Source organism: Urocitellus parryii, assembly GCF_045843805.1.
Source record: "Urocitellus parryii isolate mUroPar1 chromosome 13 unlocalized genomic scaffold, mUroPar1.hap1 SUPER_13_unloc_2, whole genome shotgun sequence".
Classification (NCBI taxonomy): Eukaryota; Metazoa; Chordata; class Mammalia; order Rodentia; family Sciuridae; genus Urocitellus; species Urocitellus parryii.
Window position 1 is genome coordinate 1,013,860 of NW_027551770.1, and position 21,519 is coordinate 1,035,378.

Below are 21,519 nucleotides of genomic sequence, written 5' to 3' on the forward strand. Positions count from 1 at the left end.
GTAGAATTTACAGTGAAATTTTTTTGTGCCTGGTGCTTTCTTCATTGGAAGGCTGTTTATTATTCACCTGTTCCCATCCCAGATATAGACTTACTCAAGATGATCTATTTCTTCTTTTGTGAATGCTATAGACTGAGTTGTATCCCTTTAAAATGTATTAGTTGGAACATAATCTCCTATGTGATGGTGTTCAGAGGTGGGGCCTTTGAGAGAAGGTTATGTCCTGAGGGTGGAGCCTCATTAATGGGATTAGTGCTTTGGTTAAAGAGGCCACAGGGTCTTCCCCTCTTCTGCCATGTAAGAACACAGCGAGGAGATATCCTTCTATATTCCAGGAGGTAGATCCCCAAGAGACACTGAAATTGCTGACATCTTGAATTAATTTTGAACCTCTTCATCTCCAGAAGTATGAGAAATAAGTTTCTGTGTCAATTCAAAATCATATCAAGCCACTCGGTTTATGATATTCTGTTAGAGCAGCATGAATATATTAAGACACTGAGTTTTGGTGGTTTGCATCTTTTAAGGAATCAGTCCATTTTCAAATTGTAAGCATGCATAGTTTTCCTAATATTCTTTTGTTAATCTTTTAATGTTCATGACATCAGTGGTGATGAACTTGTTTTATTTCTGATATTAGTAATTTTTAAATTTTTTATGTCTGTCTCCTCATTTCTCTTCTTTCCTCCTGCTCTACTTCTGATTTCTCTCTTTCCTGACCTTTTCTCTCTCCCATTACCTTGGTTTGGGTTTTATCAATTTTATAGATCTTTTTTTAAAAAATGGCTTTGGGTTTTGTTGATTTTTTTGATATTGACTTTAAAAAAACATCATTGATTTTTGTTCTAATTTTTATATCTTTTCTTGCTTTATTTAGGCTCTTTCTCTATTTTTCTAAGACGGATACTTAAATTATTGATGTTACAGCTTTCTTATTTGAATATATGTATCCTGTGCTAAAATCTTCCTTCTAAGTACTGCTTTCTATACATCTGTGGTTGGCTGGCTCCATTTCTTGGACCTGAGGTGAGGCAGAATATCATGGTGGAGGGCTTAGTGGAGAAGAGCTGTTCAGTTCAGGGCAGCCAGGAAGCAGAGAAATAGAGGGAGAGTATGGGCTGTGGAGAAGATAAATTTCAGGCCAAGTTCCAAGTGACCTACTTTCTCCAATTAGGTGTCATCTCCTAGAAGTTCATTCAGCTATCACTGGATTAATCCCCTGATGAGGTCAAAGCACTCATGATTCAGTTATTGGCTAAAAACTCCAACTCTGAACCTTGATGCATGGGTGACCATGCTTTCAGCACATGAGCCCTGTGGGGGACATTTCAGATTCCAACCCTAACACTAACACAATCCTTTATCCTTTCAATAAACAATAACTGAACCTGTATCTTAGTCTAATTTTTATTACATTACTAACATTGTTTTGAATTGAGAACTCATATATATTTATGGGATGCCATGTGATTTTATACACACACACAGAATGTAGAATTATTCAAAAGTCAAGCTCATTAATATTATCTATCTAGTTCACTGCTGATCTATTATATTTTGTGGTGAAACATTTGACAGGAATCTGGAAGCAGAATGGTGGAGGACTCTGTCTCTGGGTTTCATGGGGTTGCTTGCAGTCAAGAGGATGGCCAGGGCACCATCCTCCCAAGTCTTGATGGGGATTGAAAGACCACTTCCAAAACGGTGCCCTAGCATGGCTAGTGGCAGGATGCTTACAATCCTAGCCAAGTGGACTCATTCACATTGTGGCTCATGATGGGTCAGGGGACCTCCCTCAAAGCAAATGACAAGAGGGAGAGAAGAAGTCAGAGAGGAAAAGGGAGAGGTAGGTAGAGAAAAACAGGGAGAAGGAGAGAGAAAGAGGGAGAGAAAGACAGAATGGAAGAAAGTAAAAGAGGAGAGGGGGAGAGAGAAAAGCAGAGAAGAAGAGGAAAGTGGGGAGAGAGAAAAAGAGAGGGAGAAATATAGACAGGGAGAGAATGAGGAGGGAGATAAAGAGGAGACAGAGATAGACAGGGAGAGAGAAAGTTGGAGTGAGATAGGGAGAGAGAGAGAGAGAGAGAGAGAGAGAGAGAGAGAGAGAGAGAATATGACCACCAACAAGACAAGAGATACAGTATGCTGTGTAACCTAAACCTGGAGCCAGGGAGAGAGCCATGGCTTCTGCCATCCTCTGTTGGTCATATAGATGCACCCTGTGCCATGCAGAAGGACAGGGACACAAGTTACTGAAGGGCAGATCACTGGGCCATCTTGGAGGCTGACTATCACAGGATCCAGGAAAAAATAAGCACATAGATGGCCTGATATTTTCAGTAAAAAAAAAAAAAAAAGATTCATATTCCATGGCAGGGTTTGGGGATAAATAAGTAATGGACACATGGAGAATACCCCCCCCCATGAGTCAATTATTAAGTAAAAAAATAAAAGAAGAAGTTGTACAGAGGTTAATTACAACACATTACTCAGCAGTGACCAATGTATGCAAAAAACATCTTTTACACACTGAATCCTGATTCATGAGGATGGGAGGAATCAGACATGTGTGTGCATCTGGCCTCCATGAGAGAACAAACTTTGACTCTCTACAGAGGAATGTTGATGGGTAATTTCCAAATCTGAAAAGAAAAGGAAAAAGCAGAAGCAAATTGCTATTGAGAAGTAAATATTAAAAGAACCAGTCTAAATACCAGGAGGAGGATGGAGAAAGTAGGGAGCTACAGAAAAGGAGATGGGTTCCATCCCAAGCCCTACAGAACTATCTGATCATCCAAACTGTGCACATTTATCACTTTGTTTAGAACAAAACACAAAGGAAATTTAAATCACCAAAAACAAAACCCATAGCACCCAAGCTGCCTTCCATGCCCAGCTCCCTGCAGCCTGGGCAGGAGCGCAGACAGCCAGGCCTTTTCCTGGGCTCCCCAGTGTCCTCCTTCCCCTCCTGCAGGTGCCCTTGGTCTTTCTGCTCTGTCCTGGCCCTCAACTTGATCCCCTGGCCTGCCACTACCTAGGCTGCCCTCTGCAAGGTGGGGAGGAGCCTAAGAAAGGGAGGTTGCCAGCTGGGCAAGCAGGACCTCACTACCAGCCCACACTGGCCTCTGGTATCAGAAGCTGAGAGGCTTGGTCCCCTGGCTGGGAGGCAGGGAGCAGGCTGTGCCATCCTTCCACACTCCTCACCCACCACCCACCTGCCACTCACCCACATGCCAGTGAGGCCACCTCTGCTGTCATTAGTAATTGACAAAACTCCACCAGGTGCCTGGCCAGGGGAGTGCAGTGGGAACCGCTGGGCTGCTTGGGTTGCTGCTGGGGCAGGTGGGCCAGGTCCATGAGCCCCCATCCCACACAGGCCCCTGGTGGTGCCCCAAGTTCCTCACCTTTCTGAGGGACCAGAGACTGGGCTTCCTTGGGCAAGAGAGGGGTGTCTGCAGCTGGGCACTGTACCTGGAGACAGTGATCCTACCATCCCACTGATGGGGGAAGAGGCACAGAGAGGTGAAGTGACTTATCCCAGCACACAGAGCAGAAGCCTGAATTAGAACCTGTACAGAGCTGTCTCCACCAGGGCCAGGAGCTCCAGGCAAAGGCCTTCAGGCACTTTTCTGAGGAGGCAGTAGAACAACCCCCTGGGGGACTGTGCTAGGGATCTAAGGGGAAGATTGGCTCCCCTGCAGCCTGAGCTGGCCTTGAGGCCCTGTAGGGTTGGCTCCAGGAGGCCCATGGCTCTAGTGAGATGTTGAGGAAGAGGCCAAGGGACCCAGCTTGACCCTCTCAAGCAGCCCAGTGTCTGGGGGTGGGGTAGACAGAAGCTGGCCTTGGGCAGATCATACAAGCCACTCCAGCTCTGGCTGGAGTTCCTGAGGTCATAGAAGAGCCCTGAGGGGTTCTAGGTGAAACCCAGAAGCCAGCCAATCCACTGCTGGAAGTCACCCCCTCCCAGTTCCTAGGCAGGTTGGGGGAATGGGAAGAAGCACAGAGGCCAGCAGGTGAACTGCAAAGTCTATTTGGATCTGACTTGAATTAATAAGAATTTCAATAATATTCTTAGCCCCTAAAACCACTTAGCTCATGGTGGGCTATAAGGCTCTGTAGCAAAGAGCTTAGACCCCTGAGTGCTCCTCCCACAGCCCCAGGGGAATGGTCTGCCCTACAGTTCCCACCTGTGGCCTGCTAGCTAGAAGGCCAACACCTGTGGCCTCTGTGAGCCCTGCTTCTCCAAAGAGCCTTCCTCACTGTTGGTCACCATGTTTCAGGCCTGAGCCAGTCCTTAGATTCCTCCCCTCCCGGAGTCTTTTCAGTCCCAGGGAAGGTGAGACAGTAATCATTCCCACCTGATGTCTGAGTTGTGCCCAGTTTATTAGAGAGAAGCCATCAGATCCCTGCCAGCTATTCTCAGCTTCAACCCTGTTCTTCCAATTTCCCTGACCCATGGTCCTGATGGAGGTCTGTCCAAATCTGGAAGAAGTTAGGAGGGCAGCTTCTGGGGCCACCTGCAAGCTTTCCAGTCTGGGCTTCCATGGGAGTGCCAGGGAGTACAGTGTGTTTGTGTGTGTGTGTGTGTGTGTGTGTGTGTGTGTGTGTAAGTTTGTGTGGGGTGTGGTGGGCAGCTGGACAGGGCTGTTCCTCCTGGGGACCCTGATAGCCTGGGGCACTCTGGCAGGGGTTTTGGGCACCAGCTCAGGCCCACCCCAGCAGGTAGGTGGACTGAGATGACAGTTTTCCCACCCAGGGGGAGACAGACAGGAATCTGTACACTGATAGTGTCTTTTGCAATTAGTTGTTCCCTGATCATGTCCCCTGGAACCCCTATACCTCCCCACCTGGCTCTGCCCCATCTGCTGCCAACTTAGGTGCCTTCTCTCCTTAAGGGACAAGCAAGTGTTTCCCATCCTCAATGGGAAGAGGTCTCAAAGCTTGGGTGAGAATGCGACCCTTTCCCTAGCTCTCCATGTGTGCAATGCCTGCCCAAGCCTATGGCAGTCATGTGTCCCCTGGAGAGCTTTTCTCAGGTCTGCTTGAGGAAGTGACATAAAATTTTAGGGGGAGAGCTCTGGGTGCTTTCACTATGGCCCTGTTCTCTTCACACCCTTGAGAGGATTCCAATGGGGGACCTGGATATGGGGCTGACCCATGCTCAGGTGCTCAGTGGGCAGGTGCAACCCTCTGCCTACCATCTTGTTCCTGGGCCCAGCCTGGGACTAGACTCCTGCTCATCCACTCTTCACTTTCTGGGAATTTCCTGCATGTCCAAGAGACTTCATATGTATTTGTACATATAATGCCCACCAAAACTGCTGGGGAAAACATGTTCTAAGTGAGACCTGGTGGTCAGTTTTCTCAGAAGCTGCTATAAACCCACCCCAAGGGGGTCCTCAACACTCAATGCACACTGGCTTGAGTGAGGGGCCTGGCATCTGGGCTGCATCTAGTCAGGATATGTTGGGCTATCCCTTGGGCTCAGCAGGAACCCATCATTGAGCATGTGGCTGAGTCTCTTTCCCTGCTGCCTTTCTGTTTGGTTCACAGCCCAGCTGCACTAGCGTAATGTAACAGGTTGCTGAGAGACCCAAGGAAATATCCACAGATGGCATGCAAGATATTGATGCACTTTTTCTTTTGGTACCAGGAATTGGACACAGAGATGTTTCATCACTGAACCACATCCCCAGACCTTTTTTTCTATTTTATTTAGAGATAGGGTCTTGCTAAGTTGCTGAGGCTGGCTTTAACTCACAATCCTCCTGCTTCGGCCTCCTGAGCTGCTGGGATCATAGGTGTGTGCCACCATGACCAGTGAAATTGGTGTATTTAAAGCTGCTCATGGAGAAGGCCCAGGGTAACAGATTGGACAGGCAGTGGCCACCCCAGTATACCTACTGCAACTCCATCCCTTTTCATACCTTGTCCAATGGAAGCTGGCTAACAATAGGAAATTGTCATCTCCATAGCATTCAGGGAGAAGGATTTAGTGGTCAGGCCACAGTAGTGACATTATTAGAGTCCTTTATCTGCTTTGATTCTTTCATGACCAGTATCCAAAGAAGAAGCTGTCCTAGTTTGTGTGCAAAAAAGCAGCTCCTACTGATAATGCTGGTCTGCTCTATATACAGGTGTGAGAGTCAGTGTTCCTTAGGATGCCATTTACCTGGACATTCTGGTCTGGGCTTAATGTGTCTTGGGAATAGACTGGGGCACATAAAGGACATGGTTTGTCGCTGTCCTCCATTTCTTTATTTTTTTAAAATTAATTAATTTATTTCTTTACACATAACTGAAAGTGATGTTATAGTACATAAGTTATTTACAACTGTGCAGTAATGTGTTGCAAAATAAATTATCTAGAAGGCAGCAAAAGTATATTGTGAATGTATATAAAACTGTACAGCGTTCGTTCTTGGATACTCTCTATAGGATTATTGGCTCTCTCTATAGGATTAGTGTTTCAAGTTACGTTCTCAGAAAGAGAAACAAAATGCCCAAGATTAAAGGAAAAAAATATACAAACCACGTGGATTTGACTCCATTAAAAACACTATTGGAAAGTCCTGGCTGAGTCCCTCTGTGGCCAGCAGGTGGCCCTCGCCTGGCACCAGCGACCTCAGTGACCCAGCCTGTCCTGAGGACCATGGCGGGCGGACACTCCTGCCCCAGACCAGAGGTCACTGTTGTGCGAGGTGGACGCCTCAGTCGTTTCCTTTAGTTGATCAGAGGGGAGCAGGGACTTCAAAAGCGCACTCTCCTGCTCCTCGGGTGCCTTCGGCTGGCTGGGAGGGACCCAGGTGCCCCTCTGGATGGGCCATGGTCTCCTCCTCCTGCTGGTCCAACGAGGCACTGCAGCATGGGGGCCTGTTCTCCCTGCCACCGCTGGTAAAGACTCTGGTCTCCTGGCCTCCGGGCTGGTCTGGCAGGCGAGGCGTGTGGCCAGGTGCAGTCTCTGGGCTTCTCCCACCTGGCTGGCTCGGTGCCCTCCTGCACTGCGGGCACTTCAGCAGCACTGGTGACTACGGCCCTTGCCGGTGTCCTGCGACTTTCCCCTGGTGTCACGCTGGCAGCAGCACAAAGTTATCATTGACATCAACCATGGGCACGTAGAAAGAGGGCACCTCCTTCACACACAGCGACTTGTGCCCTGCGGGGTCCAGCTCCTGTGCCTTCAGCTGCCACTCCACCCTCTGCAAGGCATTGAGGGCTGCAGCCTCGTGCTGCTGCCGCATCAGGAGGCAGGTCTTCATAGGGTCCTACTTGTCATCCAAGTCCTGTAGCCAGGAGATGAATTGGCGGGCGTTGAAGCGATCTCGTAAGGACTTGTTCTCCTCGCCCTGGCTCTCCAGAGGCATGTTGTAGACCTCAGAGTCCAGCAGCAGCGTGCAGGCACTGAAAGGCACTGCCTGGTTGGCGATGGTCCTGGCCACCCGGCAATGCACCCGCAGGATCTCCTGCTCACATGACACGATCAGCTTCTCCTGCTCGATGCTGTGCTGTAGACACAGCTTTCCCCGCACCATCTCCTGCTGCTTGAACAGCTCCTTCAGGGGCTCCACCAGGGAAGGGGGGGATGCAATCACAGGGATGTGCAGCTTGCTGAGCGGCTTGCCGTCCAGGATGTAGGACCCGGTGTAGGTGACGTACTCGGCGTAGCACTGGGGTGCCTGGGGCCTGATGTAGCAGAGGATCTTGCATTTCTCCTCAATCTTCTTTCGGATCTGGAGGTACTCCAAGTAGGGATTGGACCTGTCGCTGTGGTAGGGCTCAATATCATCCAGCTTGATGGCGTCCACAATGGTGGCCAGCGTCTGCTGGATGACCTCCCGCGTCTGCTGCGTGCTTGTGTTCACCTGCTGCTGCAGCGGCTGGCTGGAGCGCTGGAAGCGGAGCTTGTGGGGGTGCTGGGCCTGGGCATCCTCCTCTTCAGAGGCACAGCCTTTGGCCCTGGCAGCTGGGGTGGGCGTGGGGGCGGGCTCCTTATCCATAGGAGGTGTGCTCTGCTTGCTCTGGCTGGCCAGCATCTGAGTGCAGTTCCTGGTCATGCACTGAGGGACCTCCTCCACCTTGGGGGCTTTTGGGGTTGGGCTCTGGATCCGTAGCTTCTGGCTGGAGGCTGCCTGGGGGCCCCTCCACAGGGATGGCAGCAGGGGTGACCTCAGCACTGTCAGGCGTCTGTGCCTTGCCATCGGTGGCAGGATCGTCGGGTACATGATGGGGAGGTGGAGGGGTCCTCAGTCTTGGTCTCCTCAGCTCCGACCCCCAGGGGACACTGTTCGGGAGGGCCAGGGGCCAGTGCTGAGCCAGAGTCCAAGTTCTCGGGGGTCCTCTCGCCTGCCACAATCTCTGCCTCCACAGCAGCTTCGAGAACCACATCCAGCTTTGGCTCCTCTGAGGGCTCAGACTCGGTGGGATGTTGGGGAGAGGCCTGGTCAGGAGGCAGTATGGGCTGCCCCTCAGCCCGAGGGGAGCTCTCCTCTGGTGGGATGGGACTCCCTTCCACGGGCTCAGTCTGGACATCTTAGGAGTCTTTGGGCTGGAGGGGGAGATCGGGCAGCGAGAAGGGCCGCAGGTCCAGGTCATCCTCAGGGCTGGTGAAGGCGTCATGCCAGGGCACTGGCTCGCCCTGGCTGAGGGCAGACAGGCTGTGGCCACCGTCCAGGAAGCTGCTTTCCAGGGTCCCCAGAGCCTCCACTTGGGTCACCATGGTGACACACGTGGGCTCAGGGGCCACGTCAAGGGGTGCCTCAGGAAGTGACTTGCAGCCACTGAAGAAAGACTCCAGTCTGGCAGGGGTGGCATACGCAGTGGCCCCTTCTGTGGTGGAGACGGCCACAGAGATGGCTCCCGCCGCCCCATTGTCTTTGACCTCCTCCAGGCCCAGTTCGGTGGCTGGCAAGGGGTAGGAGCTGGGGGATACAGAGTATCGGGGCTCTGAGGTGCTGAAGGGTCCTGGAACAGTGATATGCAGGGTCTCTGCAGGACAGAAGTGTTTGGGGGACTCTGGGAACCTCTTTGGAGACTTCAGCAGAAGGTCGGAGCCCACAGGCCAGCTGACGGGGTTTTCAGAGGCACTGGCCACCAAGGTGGAGGAAAGGGCCTGCTCCGCGGCAGGATGGGCCCACTCCACCAGCTCCTCGGTGATGACAGTGTTGAAGGGGCCCTCGTCCAAGGGCTCCAGGTAGCTGGGCTCCGGAGGGATGATGGCTGCTGTGGCCTGCTGGTCCTCTGTGGCATCCAGAGGAAGGCCCAGGTCTGGGGGCAGGGCCCCCTCGATGGCTGGGGCCAAGAGGTCGCCCCTAGTGGCAGGGGAAGGCTTGGCTGGTAGGCCAGGGAACACGGCCTCTGGGGAAGGTGCTGACCGTGGCAGCTTTGGGTGAGGGGAGGCCATAGTCAGGGGAGTAGTAGCCAGGGGAAAGGCAGGCAAACTTCTCTGCTGGAACAGGTGGCAGGGCAGCCTTGTCCTCCATCAAGTGCTGGCTGGGAGAGTCGAAGCTGGAGGTGGCAGGAACACTCTGCTGTCTGAACAGCTTGTCCCCCACACTGAACTCCTCCTCAGGGGTTCTCCTGATGTCCATGGAGATGAGGCGGTACAGGTTTGTGGGGATGGGCCTCGTGGGCATCTGGCCTGGGTGCTCTGAAGCCCCACTTGAGGCTACAGAAAACCTGTCATAGAGCGGGGGAGCAGGCGCTGGTGGTGGGCAGCGGGTGCTGGGTGTCAGTACAGTCGAACACCAGGTCGGGGTAGTCATCGGCACTGCAGGACGGGGTCCAGGGCGTGTGCAGCTCCTCCTAGCTGGGACCCGACACCAGTGAGGTTGGAGTGGGCACCCCGGCGGGCTGGCTCTGCTCGGTCCCGGTCGAGGCGGGCAGGGCCTCCTTCAGGGGCGGCCCTGCTGACCAGTCTTTGGCCTCGGCACCCAGTCCTGGCAGGGGCTTGCTTTCAGGAACAGGTGGTGTCGCAGCTGACTCCTTGGCCTTCTTCTCTTTGAAGGGCCGGTCCAGCCCCAGGGACTTCTTGGGCGCGGCATCCAGGCCCTTCTTGTGGGTGTCATCCATGGGCTTTGCCTTTTCCCAGAGCCTGGGGTCCCCAGACCTGTGCCGCAGCTTCTCCATCTGCCGCTTGCGCTCCTTGTGCCGCTCCTCAATCTCCAGGTCCTTTTGCGACAGCATCTGCACAAAGCTGGTCATCATCAGGTCGCCGTCCCCCAGTAGCTTCTCCCGGGGCCTGGCGTCCTTCTTGCTTGGGTCTCTGGGTGGCGGGAGCTTGTCCATGCCATTGCTGATCTTGGTGGGGTTGCCCCTCTCCTTCTCTGTGCCCTCTCGGGGCTTTTCCTTGGGCTTGGCCTCACCCAGCTTCAGGGCCTTCTCCCTGCCCTTCTCCTTGTCCCGGACGGTGGGCCATGGCTCCTCCTTGTGGTGCCTGTCCCTGTGCTTGTCCTTCTCCTCCCGCCACCACTCCCTGTGCTTCTCCCTCCTCCTCTTCTCCTTCAGGGAGCCAAGGGCACTGGACCCGAAAGGCTTCAGCTCCTTCTCCACTTTCTTGGGAGGCTCCCTCTCAGGCTTGCTCCTCTCTCTCTTCTCAGAAAACCCGTTGGTGGCCTTGTCCAGCTCCTCCTCGCTGTCCACTTTCACAGCGTAGGTGATGCCATAGGTCTCGGTGTCCAGGAAGTCCTTCTCATACTGGCCGGGCTCCCTCCTGCCCCTGTCCTTGTAGTCCTTGGCCTTCTCCTTCCTCTTGGCTTTCTCCTTCTTGGCCTGCTCACGTTCGTGGCTCTTCTTGGAGGAGGAGGAGGAGTGCCGGTGCCGCTCCTTCTCCCTCAGCCTCTCCACCAGGCAGGGGCCCTCCCGGGCCTTGTCCTCCAGCGGCTCTGAGAAGGACACTTCTAGGAGGGCGCTCAGGCCGGGCTAGGGGCCGCAGTCTGCAAAGCTGTTGGAGGAGCCCTCGCTGGCCTTGTCATGCGCCTCCTCCCTGCCCTCCTGCAGCACCTCCTCCTCTAGCCACTCCAGTAGGCTGCGCTCCGCCTCTGAGCCCCGCGAGGCCCTCCGCTTTCGGTCAGGCTTCTCCTTGTGCTTGCCCTTGGCCCTGTCCTCCCCGGGATGCTTCCTCTCCTCCTTGTCTGGTGGCCTCTGCCTGCTTTGCCTCTCCTGGGTGGCGTCGGCCAGGACCCGGTCCATGTGGTCCTTGTCCCTCTTCTCTCTGTGCTTCTCCAAGGCCTTCTCCTTCTTGTCTCTGCCTGCTTCAGGGGCACCCTGTCCTTCCTCTTCTCTTTGGGCTCCTTGTCCCAGGGCTTCTAGCGGGGCCTGTAGGAGGGGCACTTCCTGTGCCTGTCTGCAACGGGCAGTTCCCTCCTGTCCTCCCTCTCCTGGAGGGCGTCCAACCTGGGGGCCTGGCAGGCCTCCCCTGCACGCAGCCCGCTGGCCAGGTACTCCTCTTTCTCGTCCTTGCTTTTGTCCGTGAAGATGTCTGCGATGTACCAGCTCTTCTCTTTCCCCTTCTTTTCCTCTCTCTTTTCAGAAGAGTCCTCAGAGGTGGCTGCAGGGAAGGACTTGTCCTTCCTCTCCCGGGCCTGGTCGAGGCCGGCCCTCCTGTCTCGGTCTCTGCCATGTGTGTCCTTGTCCTTGCACTTCTCCTTGCCATCCTTCCTCTCCTTGAGGCATCTGTCAAAGTCTCTGTCCTTTGGACACTTCTCGCCTCGGTCCCTGTTGCTGGACTTGTCCTTGTGCCTCTCTGAGTGAGCCTTCTCCTTCTTCTCCTTCTCCCGAGCTGCGTGGTGCCACTCTCAGGACTCCAGGCTCTTGACGAGGTCGCAGTCGGGCTTGTCCTTGAAGGCGCCCTTGCAGCCACACTCCTTCAGCTCCTCCCTGTGCGGCTCCTCTGGCCGCAGGCGGACATCCTTCCGCTCCCTGGAGCCCTCCAGGGCGTCTCTCTGGTCCCGTGGGTCCCGTGTGCCTTTGGAGGACTCTTTCCTCTTCTTGTCCTTGTTGGGGAGGTAGCTGGGAAGGCCCCGGTGCTTCTTCACCTGGTCCCTCCTCTTCTCCGAGCTCTTGTCCAAGTAGTCCCGGTCCTTCTTTCGGAAGAAAGAGTCTCTGAGATCTCGTTTTTCCCGGGCCTTGTCCCGCTTCTTCTCCTTACTGTCCTCTTTCACCATTTCCAAGATAAGTTTGGCCACAGAGTCACTCTTGATGTCCCTGTAATCTGTCACTGGGGAGTCCCAGCTGTCCTCCCCTTTGAAGTCAAAGGAGGAGTCGGAGAGGTCTGAAAATCACCTGTCCTGCTGGTCGTCGGACAGGCTGAGCTTGGTGTCCTCGCTCTCCAGGAAGTGGCCCCGGTGGCAGCAGTCGTCGAAGGCTGCGTCCTCCCTGTAGGCCTTCTCCCTCCAGAGCCTCTCCTTGTCCTCCTTCAGGGCCTTCTTCTTGGCCTCGCCCTTCTTCTCCGGCTTGGGGGGCCGGTCCTGGGCCTTCTTCTTCCTCTCCTCCTTGTATGGCCGCAGCCTCTTGGGGGACTTCTCCTTGCCCAGCCTCTCCCACTCAGCCCTGCCAGCCTGGTCCTTTTCCTCCCGGAAGGCCCTGCGGCCGTCCCTGCCCACGTCCTTGATCCTCTTCAGTGGCTTCTCGTTTCTGAAGAGCCACTCCTTGTCCTCGGGCTTCGTCCTGCCCAGCCTCTCCTCCCTCTTGAGGTGGTCTCGGTCATGCTTCAACACCCGCAGCCTGCCCTCCGCGGAGATGTCGCTGTCCAGGAGGGCGGCCTTGTCGGCCTTGGGCCTGGGGTCCTCGTACTCGTAGGTGAAGCTTTTCAGCTTCAGCTCCTGGCCAGGGCACTGCCCCTTCTCCTTGTTTTTGTGTCTGTTTCGTCTTGTGTTTCTTGATGACTTTTCCCTCCTTGTCTAGCTTGGGCACGGAGCCGTCCACGCTGGGGTGGAAGCTGCCCCTCTTCTCGGGAGCCATGTTCTGCAGGCTGCCCCTCTTTTGGTGCTCTTGCTTCCTCCTCGCAGGCTTTAGGGATTCCACGCTGGAGCCCTTAGAGGAGCAGTCCGACTCGCTTGTCAGGCCGGTGCCTGATGAGTCCTACAGCAAACTGACCTGCAACCAGGCAGGGGAGGACACCGCCTTCCAGCTGTCTGCGCGCCAGTGCTTGCTGTGCTGGTCGGCGTGGCTGGTGCCATGGGACGAGGTGGAAGAGGCTGACAGCGAGCTGAAGAGTGATGTGTCCTTCAGCACCAGGGGGGAGCCCCTGCGGCAGCCCGTGCTCCCCACCGAGTCCCCGTCCTCCTGGCTCTCGGAGGATGCGCGCTCGGACCCGGAGGAGCACAGCTTGTCACTCCTCTTCCCAGGCCGCACCTCCTTGCCCTGGGCCTCCTTCTTCCGCTTCTTCTTCACTTTGGTCTTCTCCTTCTGCTGCCTGGGCGCAGGGGGCTCGCGGGCCTTTGAGCCAGGCAGGACTGTGTGCGCTGAGAGCCTCAGCTTCTCCCCCGCACCCACAGCCAGACCCGCGTCCTCCTCGTCTGAGGTGTCGGACAGGATGTGATGGGCGGCTTTCTTTGGCGCGGTGGTGCTATTCTTGGCATAGCTCTTGACCTCCATCTTGGGGATTGACACGAAGCTGCTGGCCTTGGGTTCTTTCCTATAGTCTTTCTTCAGCAGATGCTTGTCGTCCACGGGAGGGACCCTGTCCTGCTCATCGTCCTCATCAAACTCATACTCGTCCTTGACAGACGTCACAGTCTTCTGAGGCTCTGGGTTCTTGGCCTTGAGCTTCAGGCCCTTCTCAAACTCAGAGTCTGTGTTGTTGCAATCAACTGAGCTGGAAGGTGCAAAGGATGGGGCGTCCTCCTCCTTGGAGCTCTCCAGGAGGGCAGGGCTGGCCAGCCCCTGCTTCTGGAGAAGCACGTCATTTGATCTATCCCATCTGAGGCCAGCCACAGCAGAGGGAACCAAGAAGTCTGCTCAGAGGTGGGGCTGGCCTCCCGGCAGAGACCGCGGCAGAGACCGCAGCTTCTCGGTGGCCAGGCCCCAGGTGTGGCTCCTGCAGTCCGGAGTTCCTGAAGGCGCCAGGCCCCCAGGAGGCTGGGAGACCCTGCTTGGCCATCCGTGGAGCTTTCCTCGCTGGAGGGGTACGTGCCTTTGCCCAGCAGCAGGTTCACCATAGTTGGGGAGTTGGCAACTTTCAGCGGAGTCTCCCCTTTCCTGTTGCTCTGCTGAGGGTTTCCTTCATATCGCAGCAACAACTCCACCACCTTATAGTGCCCGTTGTTGGCAGCGTCGTGCAGTGGTGTGTCGTCATCCAGGCCCTTGGTGTTCACCTCTGCACCTGCGGCCAGCAGCTGCTTGGCGACGTCGTAGCCACGGTTGCAGGCCTCATGCAGCACTGTCCAGCCTGCGAAGTCCTTGACATTGACATCAGTGCCCTCGCTGATGAGCTCCTTGATGCGCAGGGCATCCCCCCTGATGGCAGCACGCACGGTGCAGGCGGGTCTCGCCCTGCTCATTCCTCTTGTTGACTTTGTCTTTGGTTTTTGAGCTAGAGCTGGGCGTTCCCTTCTGACACACTGCAGACTGGGAGGAGTGCTTTGGTGTGGTGTCTACTGGGCTGTTGGCAGACTCCTCAGCTGTCATCTGCATGAGGAGAGCCACCTGCTGGCGCTCAGAGAGTGGGTAGCCAGCTCGGATCCCAGACAGCCCCATGCCGAACAGCAGCCCGGACTTTCGGGCGACAGGCTCCTTCTTGATCCTCTTCCGCTCAGGACCCTGTTTCTCTGTGTCCGAGTCCTTCTGTTCTCCATTGGCCCCCACAGTGAAGGGCAGCTTCCGCTTGGTGGCTCGCTCTCTCACCTCCTTTCCTCCATCACTGCGGTCCAGCTTTGGGGTCTTGGTCAGAGAAACTTTATCTTTATCCTTTTTCCCAGTTTGTCTCTCCACCATGTCACTGCTGGGAGAAAAGTCTTCCTGCTGTGGAGTTCTAGAGCCTGCGCCCCTGGGCATCGTTCTGCTCCCGCGCCTTGTCTCCTCTAGGCCGCCACCGCGTCATCGTCACCAGTCGTTTCCATGGTGGAGAATCAGCGTTGCTGAGGACTGCAATCAACTCCAGCAGGGCTGTGTACTCCGGCTCCGACGGCGGCGCGGCTCGGCGGAGGTTAGGCGGCGGGGAGCGGGCGCGGCCCATGCAGCCCGCAGCCGCGATTCCCGGGCCGCTCGGCCCGGGCGGGAAGGCGGCGGCAGCGGCGGCGCGGGATCCGGCTGCTGAGAATGCGCGGCGCGCCCAGGCTCGCGCAGGCGCTACTGCGGGGACGTTTGGGCGCGGACTCCGCGGCGGCGCCTCCCCGGCTGGGGCCCTCAGTCCATCGCTCTCAGTATCGGGCGGCCTCTGGCTCCAGGACCCAGCGGCGGCTGCCTCCTCCATTTCTTTAAAGATGACACACCTCCCTCCTTTTCTCCATTGCTGGCTACCTTCTTCCAACTTGATCTGGAACTAGGGAAATGGGGCCCAGAGGATCTGGCAGCCACCTACCCTCTGCCAACTCCACTCTGGGAGCCTAGAGTCTGGGAGGCAAAGTGGTATATGAAGGACTGGGAATGAGGCAGGTCACAGCTGGGCCACCCATTTTTTGTGTCCTTCCTCTAAATTGCCACTTCATGCCCACACCAAGAGAGGAAGTGGCCAGCTAGGACAGGGAACAAGTTGCCTTCCCACAGTGGAGATGGGGCTTGAGGCTATTCCTCTGGGTGAGGGTGGCAGGAGTGTCCCTGGGTCTCTGGCAGTGGGCATGGGGCCTCACCTGCTTTCCTGTTTGTTATCCTCTGAACCCCTGGCAGCCCATGCCTTGGCCTCATTCCAAGCTGAGGATAGACTTATGATTGCTGAAGCATAGCCACACCAGCATGGACTCCCTCTGTGGCTCACTGTGGCTAGTGGGGCACCAGTTAAAAATGAACCCTCAAAGAAAAGACAGAGCAAGTGAAGGCAGGTTTATATTCAAAGGAGTAGACTGAGCAGGAGAGCTATGATGTTTGCACAGCTTTGGGTCCATTGGGCACATGAACCTGAATCATCTTCACATGTTCTAGGAGGGCAATTGCAGACACTTTCTGGTCTGGAACTGGCCCTGGGAAGGTCTGTCCTATTGGGGCACTGTGGCCACATCCACCAGACAGTGCTGCATAGGATAGGCTGCCACTGGCCATACTAGGTGTTCCAATGGGCATGTCCAGGATCCTCCTCCATGTTCTAATGGGCCTCCGCTTGTGGTTGGGTGGGTGAGGTCCTCATAGCTGCTGTCCTGAGGCTGGAGTGGGATGTCAGCAATCCAAGTGCTCACAGCACTCAGTTCTCTCCATCTGCCTGTCCCTGCTTCTCCTGGGAGCCTCCAAGCCTGTCCGGGGCCTCTGCTGGGGTCCTTAGGAGTCTACAGGCTCTCCCAGGCCTCTTTTGGGTCATGCCATAGGACTCTGTGCCTTCTGGTTCCTGGTAATGACGTGGAGAAAGGGATACCATCAAATGCCAGAGCCAGCCTAGAAGACACTGTGTGGTCCTTGGATGGCCTGAGGATGTGCCTGGCCAGAGTTTGACAGGGCTGCCCTGCACTTATATTGGCCAGCTCCATCTGTGAAGCTGGGCAGTCCCAGTGGCCCATCTTTCAATTCTTAAAGCAGCTTAATAAGGCCTAGGAACAGTCACCAGAAAATGAGAATAGAGAGGAAATGAGTAGAGGGTGCACAGCCCTTGAATGACTTGTGCTGTCCAGGCCTGGGTACCACACCAGCATGGATCCCCACTGTGACCCACTATGGCTGGCTAAGAACAAGTTAAAAATGAACCCTGAAAGAAAAGACAGAGTCAGGTTTGTATTCAAAGGAGTGGACTGAGCAGGAGAGCTGTGGTGTTCACACAGCTTCCTTCAGGAGTAAGAAGTGCTGGAAATAGGGCCTGGAACCCAGGCTGCCACTGCAGCCTGCACTGTTGCTTATTAACACCCTGGGCCTCACCTTCCTCAACTATAAGAACCAATACCTCCCTCCTGGTGAGGCTGTCATCAGGTTTTGCTAGCCCATCTACAGTCCTCACAACAGGACTGTGTTGTGACACCTGGGACCAGAACTACTGTGCTGCCTCACAGATGAGGAAAAGAGGGCCAGGATGCATGTGATATAGCTAGTTGTGAAGAGCTAACAGAGGCCATATCATTTCTGTGGAACCCAGGCCAGGGTCCCTCGAAGGTAAAGTGGACCAAGAGAAGAAGCTGGAATAACCCTGCTGGGATACAAGCCTTGGGTCAGTTATTTCCAGAGAGTTCCTACCAATCCAGGAGTCTATCTCGCTCTCCTCCCCTTTCAGAGGCCTCTCCTGTATTTCTGGCCAATTCAGAGCCACAACACTGCAGCAGAAAGAGGCTGGCCACTGAAAGCAGCCACCTGTGAGTGGCCTGAACTTCTCTGGTGCTCACCTCTCCTGCCTTGGTGCAGATGGCCTGAAGTGACAGAGTTCTGCAAAAGTGTTCTCAAGAGCAGATGTCAGCCTGAAGGAGTCAGAGCTCAGTAAGATGTGATGGGCGATTCTGAGCCAGACTCTGGACACACCCTTCCTGCCCAACAGTCTGGGAAGCCCTCACACCTCAGGCCCAGCTTTCCAGATATTAGGAACAGCAGCCACTGGTGTGTGGGTGACAAAGATGCCAAGAACCTCAATGTTGCTCTGAAACAGAGGAAGAGGGTCCTAGGGTCCTCCCCACATGAGCAGCTCTGCCTGGCTTTTCTGAAGACTTCACTCACTGTGGCTGGTGGGGCACCAGTTAAAAATGAACCCTCAAACCACTGCTCTGTGACCCCAATTGAGCTGACAAATGGTGATAAGCATAGGAGCATGTGCTGGACCCCACCTGTTGCAAGGGCTCTGGGATCTGGAACCTGCAGCAGCATCAGGTTAGGTGCATGGCTGTCTCCATGCTCATCTTGTGGCCCACAGAGATGTAAAAAGGCTTGGTGCTATGGCTGTGACTCTTCAGGGCCTATAGCATGAAAGGTAGGTCAGAGAGGTATGGGACACATGCCCTTGGGTCCAGGCAAGCCACAGGGGCTAAAGGCTCTGATGAGGTCCTGGGTGGCAGCAGGGAACTCTTGGACTCCTGGCCCTTAGGCTCCTTCCCAGTGCCTGTCCCCAGGCACAGTGGGCAAATGCTGACAGCAGAGGGTCTGAGGTGCATGTGTGTGAGTGCATGCACTTCCTCTGACCTGGCAGAGTAGGTGAAAGTCCAGGAGAGTCACCATTCCCAAGACAGTACCAGAGTCTTCTGAGAGAAGGAATGCATCTCCTCCAGTCCACAGAAGCTGAATCTAGAAAATGGGGAGAAAACTTTTCTGACATTTTTTCTTGCTGAAGGGCTGATGTAAGCCTCTTCCTCTTAAAAACCCAGTCACTATCCAGGAAATAAAAGGGCTCTATCTTGGATGGATGCTGAATCTAAGCAAAGCCATCTGCTAAGATAGCCCTGAGTGTGCCTAAGGCCCCCATCTGACCTCACAACAGGGGCTTTGAGATGGGCAGCAGCTCACCAGGGAACACAGCACTGGTAAATACAGGAGTGGACTAGGACCACTGGGCAATAGGCTGTGGCCAGGAATGAGCTTCTACCTTCCTTCTGCTTCCTCTCCTACTAGGAAATTGGGCATGTGTGGGTCACCTCCATACTTTCCTTTGGAGGGTAGATGGTGGGGCCAGAGTGGGTCACATTGGCCTGGGTAGAGTCTGGACCTCCACACCCTCCACTGATGTTTATAGAGTGAGTGCACCACATAGGTGCCTGAGCTGGAGGAAAGGACAGATGGGGTCTCTGCTCTTGGAATTTGCTGCCCAATGGAAGAGCCAGAGTGTTAATGTCACCTCCCCAATTCAGACTGCAGGGCCAGAGGAGGGAGATGCAGGGGTGAGAAAGGGTGTGGATGCAGTCACAGGCAGGAGCAGCAATCCAAAGCACAGGCAGCCCCATGAGCAGGGTCTGGAGGCTGAGGTATGTGAGCACTCCAGGGGGAGAGGCAGCTGGGATGGCATGGGGGTGACTGGAGAACATAACCTACAGTAACCTACAGAGGTGGAGATGGAAGAGATAATCACAACAGGGGGAGGAGTCCAGGAGCCCCAGGGGTTGAAAGTTATAGGCTTGGATGTACCACCCAGGGCCTCATGGAGGGAGGCACCCAGAGAATACCAGGTGTGCTTTACTCCAGGCCAGGATCCAGGGACACAGGGGTATGCAGGAGGTAGCTGACCCATCCTTCCCATCCCCAGGGCCATTCCAGGCACATGCTGGCTGAACCCAGGCTGTCCAGGCCTCTTTACCTTCCTCTTGTGCCAGTATTTTTCTCCAACCCATCTACCTGCAGGAGTTTCTTGGCCACTTCAATGCAGAGCAGTTCTGTGAGAACGCTGAAGTAATAGGCCACCTCAAAGGTTGGCAGTGGGCAGAGGAGGGTGAACTGGGGCAGTGAGGTTGGCCAGCAGTAAGCTATGCTGCCTGCAGATGGGCACAGGTTGAGGGATGAACAGAATCTCATCATCTGCAGAGGAGCAGAGCACTCAGAGACCAGACTCCAAGACCCTCTCTGCCCTGACTTCATTGGTGAGGATGGTGCAGAGGAAGCCTTCTGCCTTTACAGGTCCAGTAGCCCAATTAGCAGGCTCACAACTCTTCACCCTGTTCTTCCTTTCATTTTATGGCAATTTCCTTCTTCCTCTCCCCTTTGCTGCTGCCCTCAGTCCTATGCATTTGTTTCCATGGCCTGGGTGCCCATGCCCAAGAGCAGCCTGCTGGTCCCAGGACTAGCATCCAGGTCAACATGAGTTTACCCTGTGGCTTTGGGGCCATGGGGTCCAAGGGTAGTGGCCAGGATGACCATCAATCTCAGAACCTTCCTGGGAAAAGGTCCTGGCATCCACAGGAAATGGCACTCCTGTTTAATTATGGACAGAGCCCTGACTGTCCAGCTCAGGGATGTTGGTGAGGGTGGGGCCCTGAGCTCAAGCCCTGTGACTCTTCACAGTGGCCAGGTTGGCCCTGGACCATGTAGGTTGGCAGTGTAGGGCTGCTGTGGAGAAGAGAGGGTAAGCAGTAAAGGTGGCATAAAAGGGGGGCTCTTCTCTGGGTGGGGGATCTGTCCTGTGTCTCAAGGCCTTATGGTGAAAATGAGTCCAGAAAGGAGCCATCAAAGCCCTGCTGGCAGCAGGTGCTCTTTCCATGGGGTTGGAAGTGCCCTCTCTGGTCCTTCTCAGCACCCACCCTGACCTCTTTTGGGAATAAGATTACCTTGATTGTAGAGCACCAAATTTCCATCCATAAGGAGGACCTACAGAGCCACAGGGGAGTCAGTCAGCGAAGCTGATCTTCATTCCTCAGTATGGGCTGTCCTTGGGGCAGCAGGAAGAGGAACTGCCACAGGGGTTCAGCTTTTTAGAAAATTCTCTTCTTTTCTGGTTATGGGTGTTGGTGACTCACAGGGGCTTTCCCCTTTGACTATGCAGAAGCAGAGGGGCCACTTTTCTTCCCTGAGATGAGGCACTTGCCTGGGGCATGAGGCCTGGCTCCTTCTCTAGCCATTACACCAAATACACCAGGAAGGGCAACTCTTGAAAGGCCATGAGGCTACCCATTTAGCTCTCTTCATATACCACCTGCCACCAGTCATGCAGGCCAGCAGGTGCCTGAGGCCATCTGCTTCCTGCCTCCATTTTCTCTGCCCTGTTGCTCACTGCCAACAACCAACCTCCCATCTCTGCCCCACCCATGGCTTCCTTCTCTGCCTCACCCATGGGTGGGTCATGCAAGGCAAAAGATTTGAAGGAAGTGACAAGATAACCTTCCCCAAAAATGGTGTTGGGGATTGAGTATGATTTCAGTTCAAAGGTGCCCACCTGGGACCTGGTGTGTGTGAGGATCCCCAACCCCTTTTCTTAGGAGCTCTTCTAAAGGTGGTGGTTAGCCTCACCCCTGCTTGCCCCTTCCCTCCTGGCCTTCTTGTAAGTCAACACTGACTCCTCCACCACCTGCACAGGCCACCGGAGGCTCAAAGACAAGGCACAGGAAGGCACTAGCATGAAGGCAACATCATGTGGACACTGAGAGAGATGGGGAAAGCTGGATCTCCTGGAGGCTGTGACAGTGAGGTAACCACACTGGCTTTATGAAGAGACCTCTAACTCCTGTCTCAGAGACAGTGATTCTGCCCATCATGGGAAACAGGGAGTTTTTAAAGATGTTATTCAGACAAAAATGAGATTAGGGAGGAGAGATCAAGGAGGATAAAGGTCAGGGAAAAGAAGTTTTAGAAAAAAAAATAAGTTTCATAGCAACAAGGAATATAGTCAAAAACATCAAGTGAACACCTGTTACACCACCATTTGCAAGGAAGTTTATCTTGCAGGCCCCACACATGGGTGAGGAAGAGAAGGGAGCCATGGTTGGGTCAGAGAGAGGAAGTTGGTTATTGGCTGTAAACTGAGCAATAGGGCAGAGAAAATGGAGGCAG

At 54.6% G+C, this 21,519-nt stretch overlaps 1 protein-coding gene and 1 pseudogene across 1 annotated transcript; both read right to left on the reverse strand.

Moving 5' to 3' along the window:
* Positions 1-7,064: 7,064 nt before the first annotated feature.
* On the reverse strand, positions 7,065-14,988 carry LOC144251418 (ankyrin repeat domain-containing protein 11-like). Its single transcript, XM_077794349.1, is given in 9 exon segments — positions 7,065-8,091; positions 8,093-8,215; positions 8,217-9,368; positions 9,370-9,690; positions 9,692-11,261; positions 11,264-12,855; positions 12,857-13,867; positions 14,083-14,465; positions 14,467-14,988. Coding segments are annotated over 9 exon segments (7,701 nt in total).
* Positions 14,989-15,140: 152 nt separating this feature from the next.
* Positions 15,141-20,632, reverse strand: LOC144251409 (endonuclease V-like; annotated as a pseudogene).
* Positions 20,633-21,519: the final 887 nt, after the last annotated feature.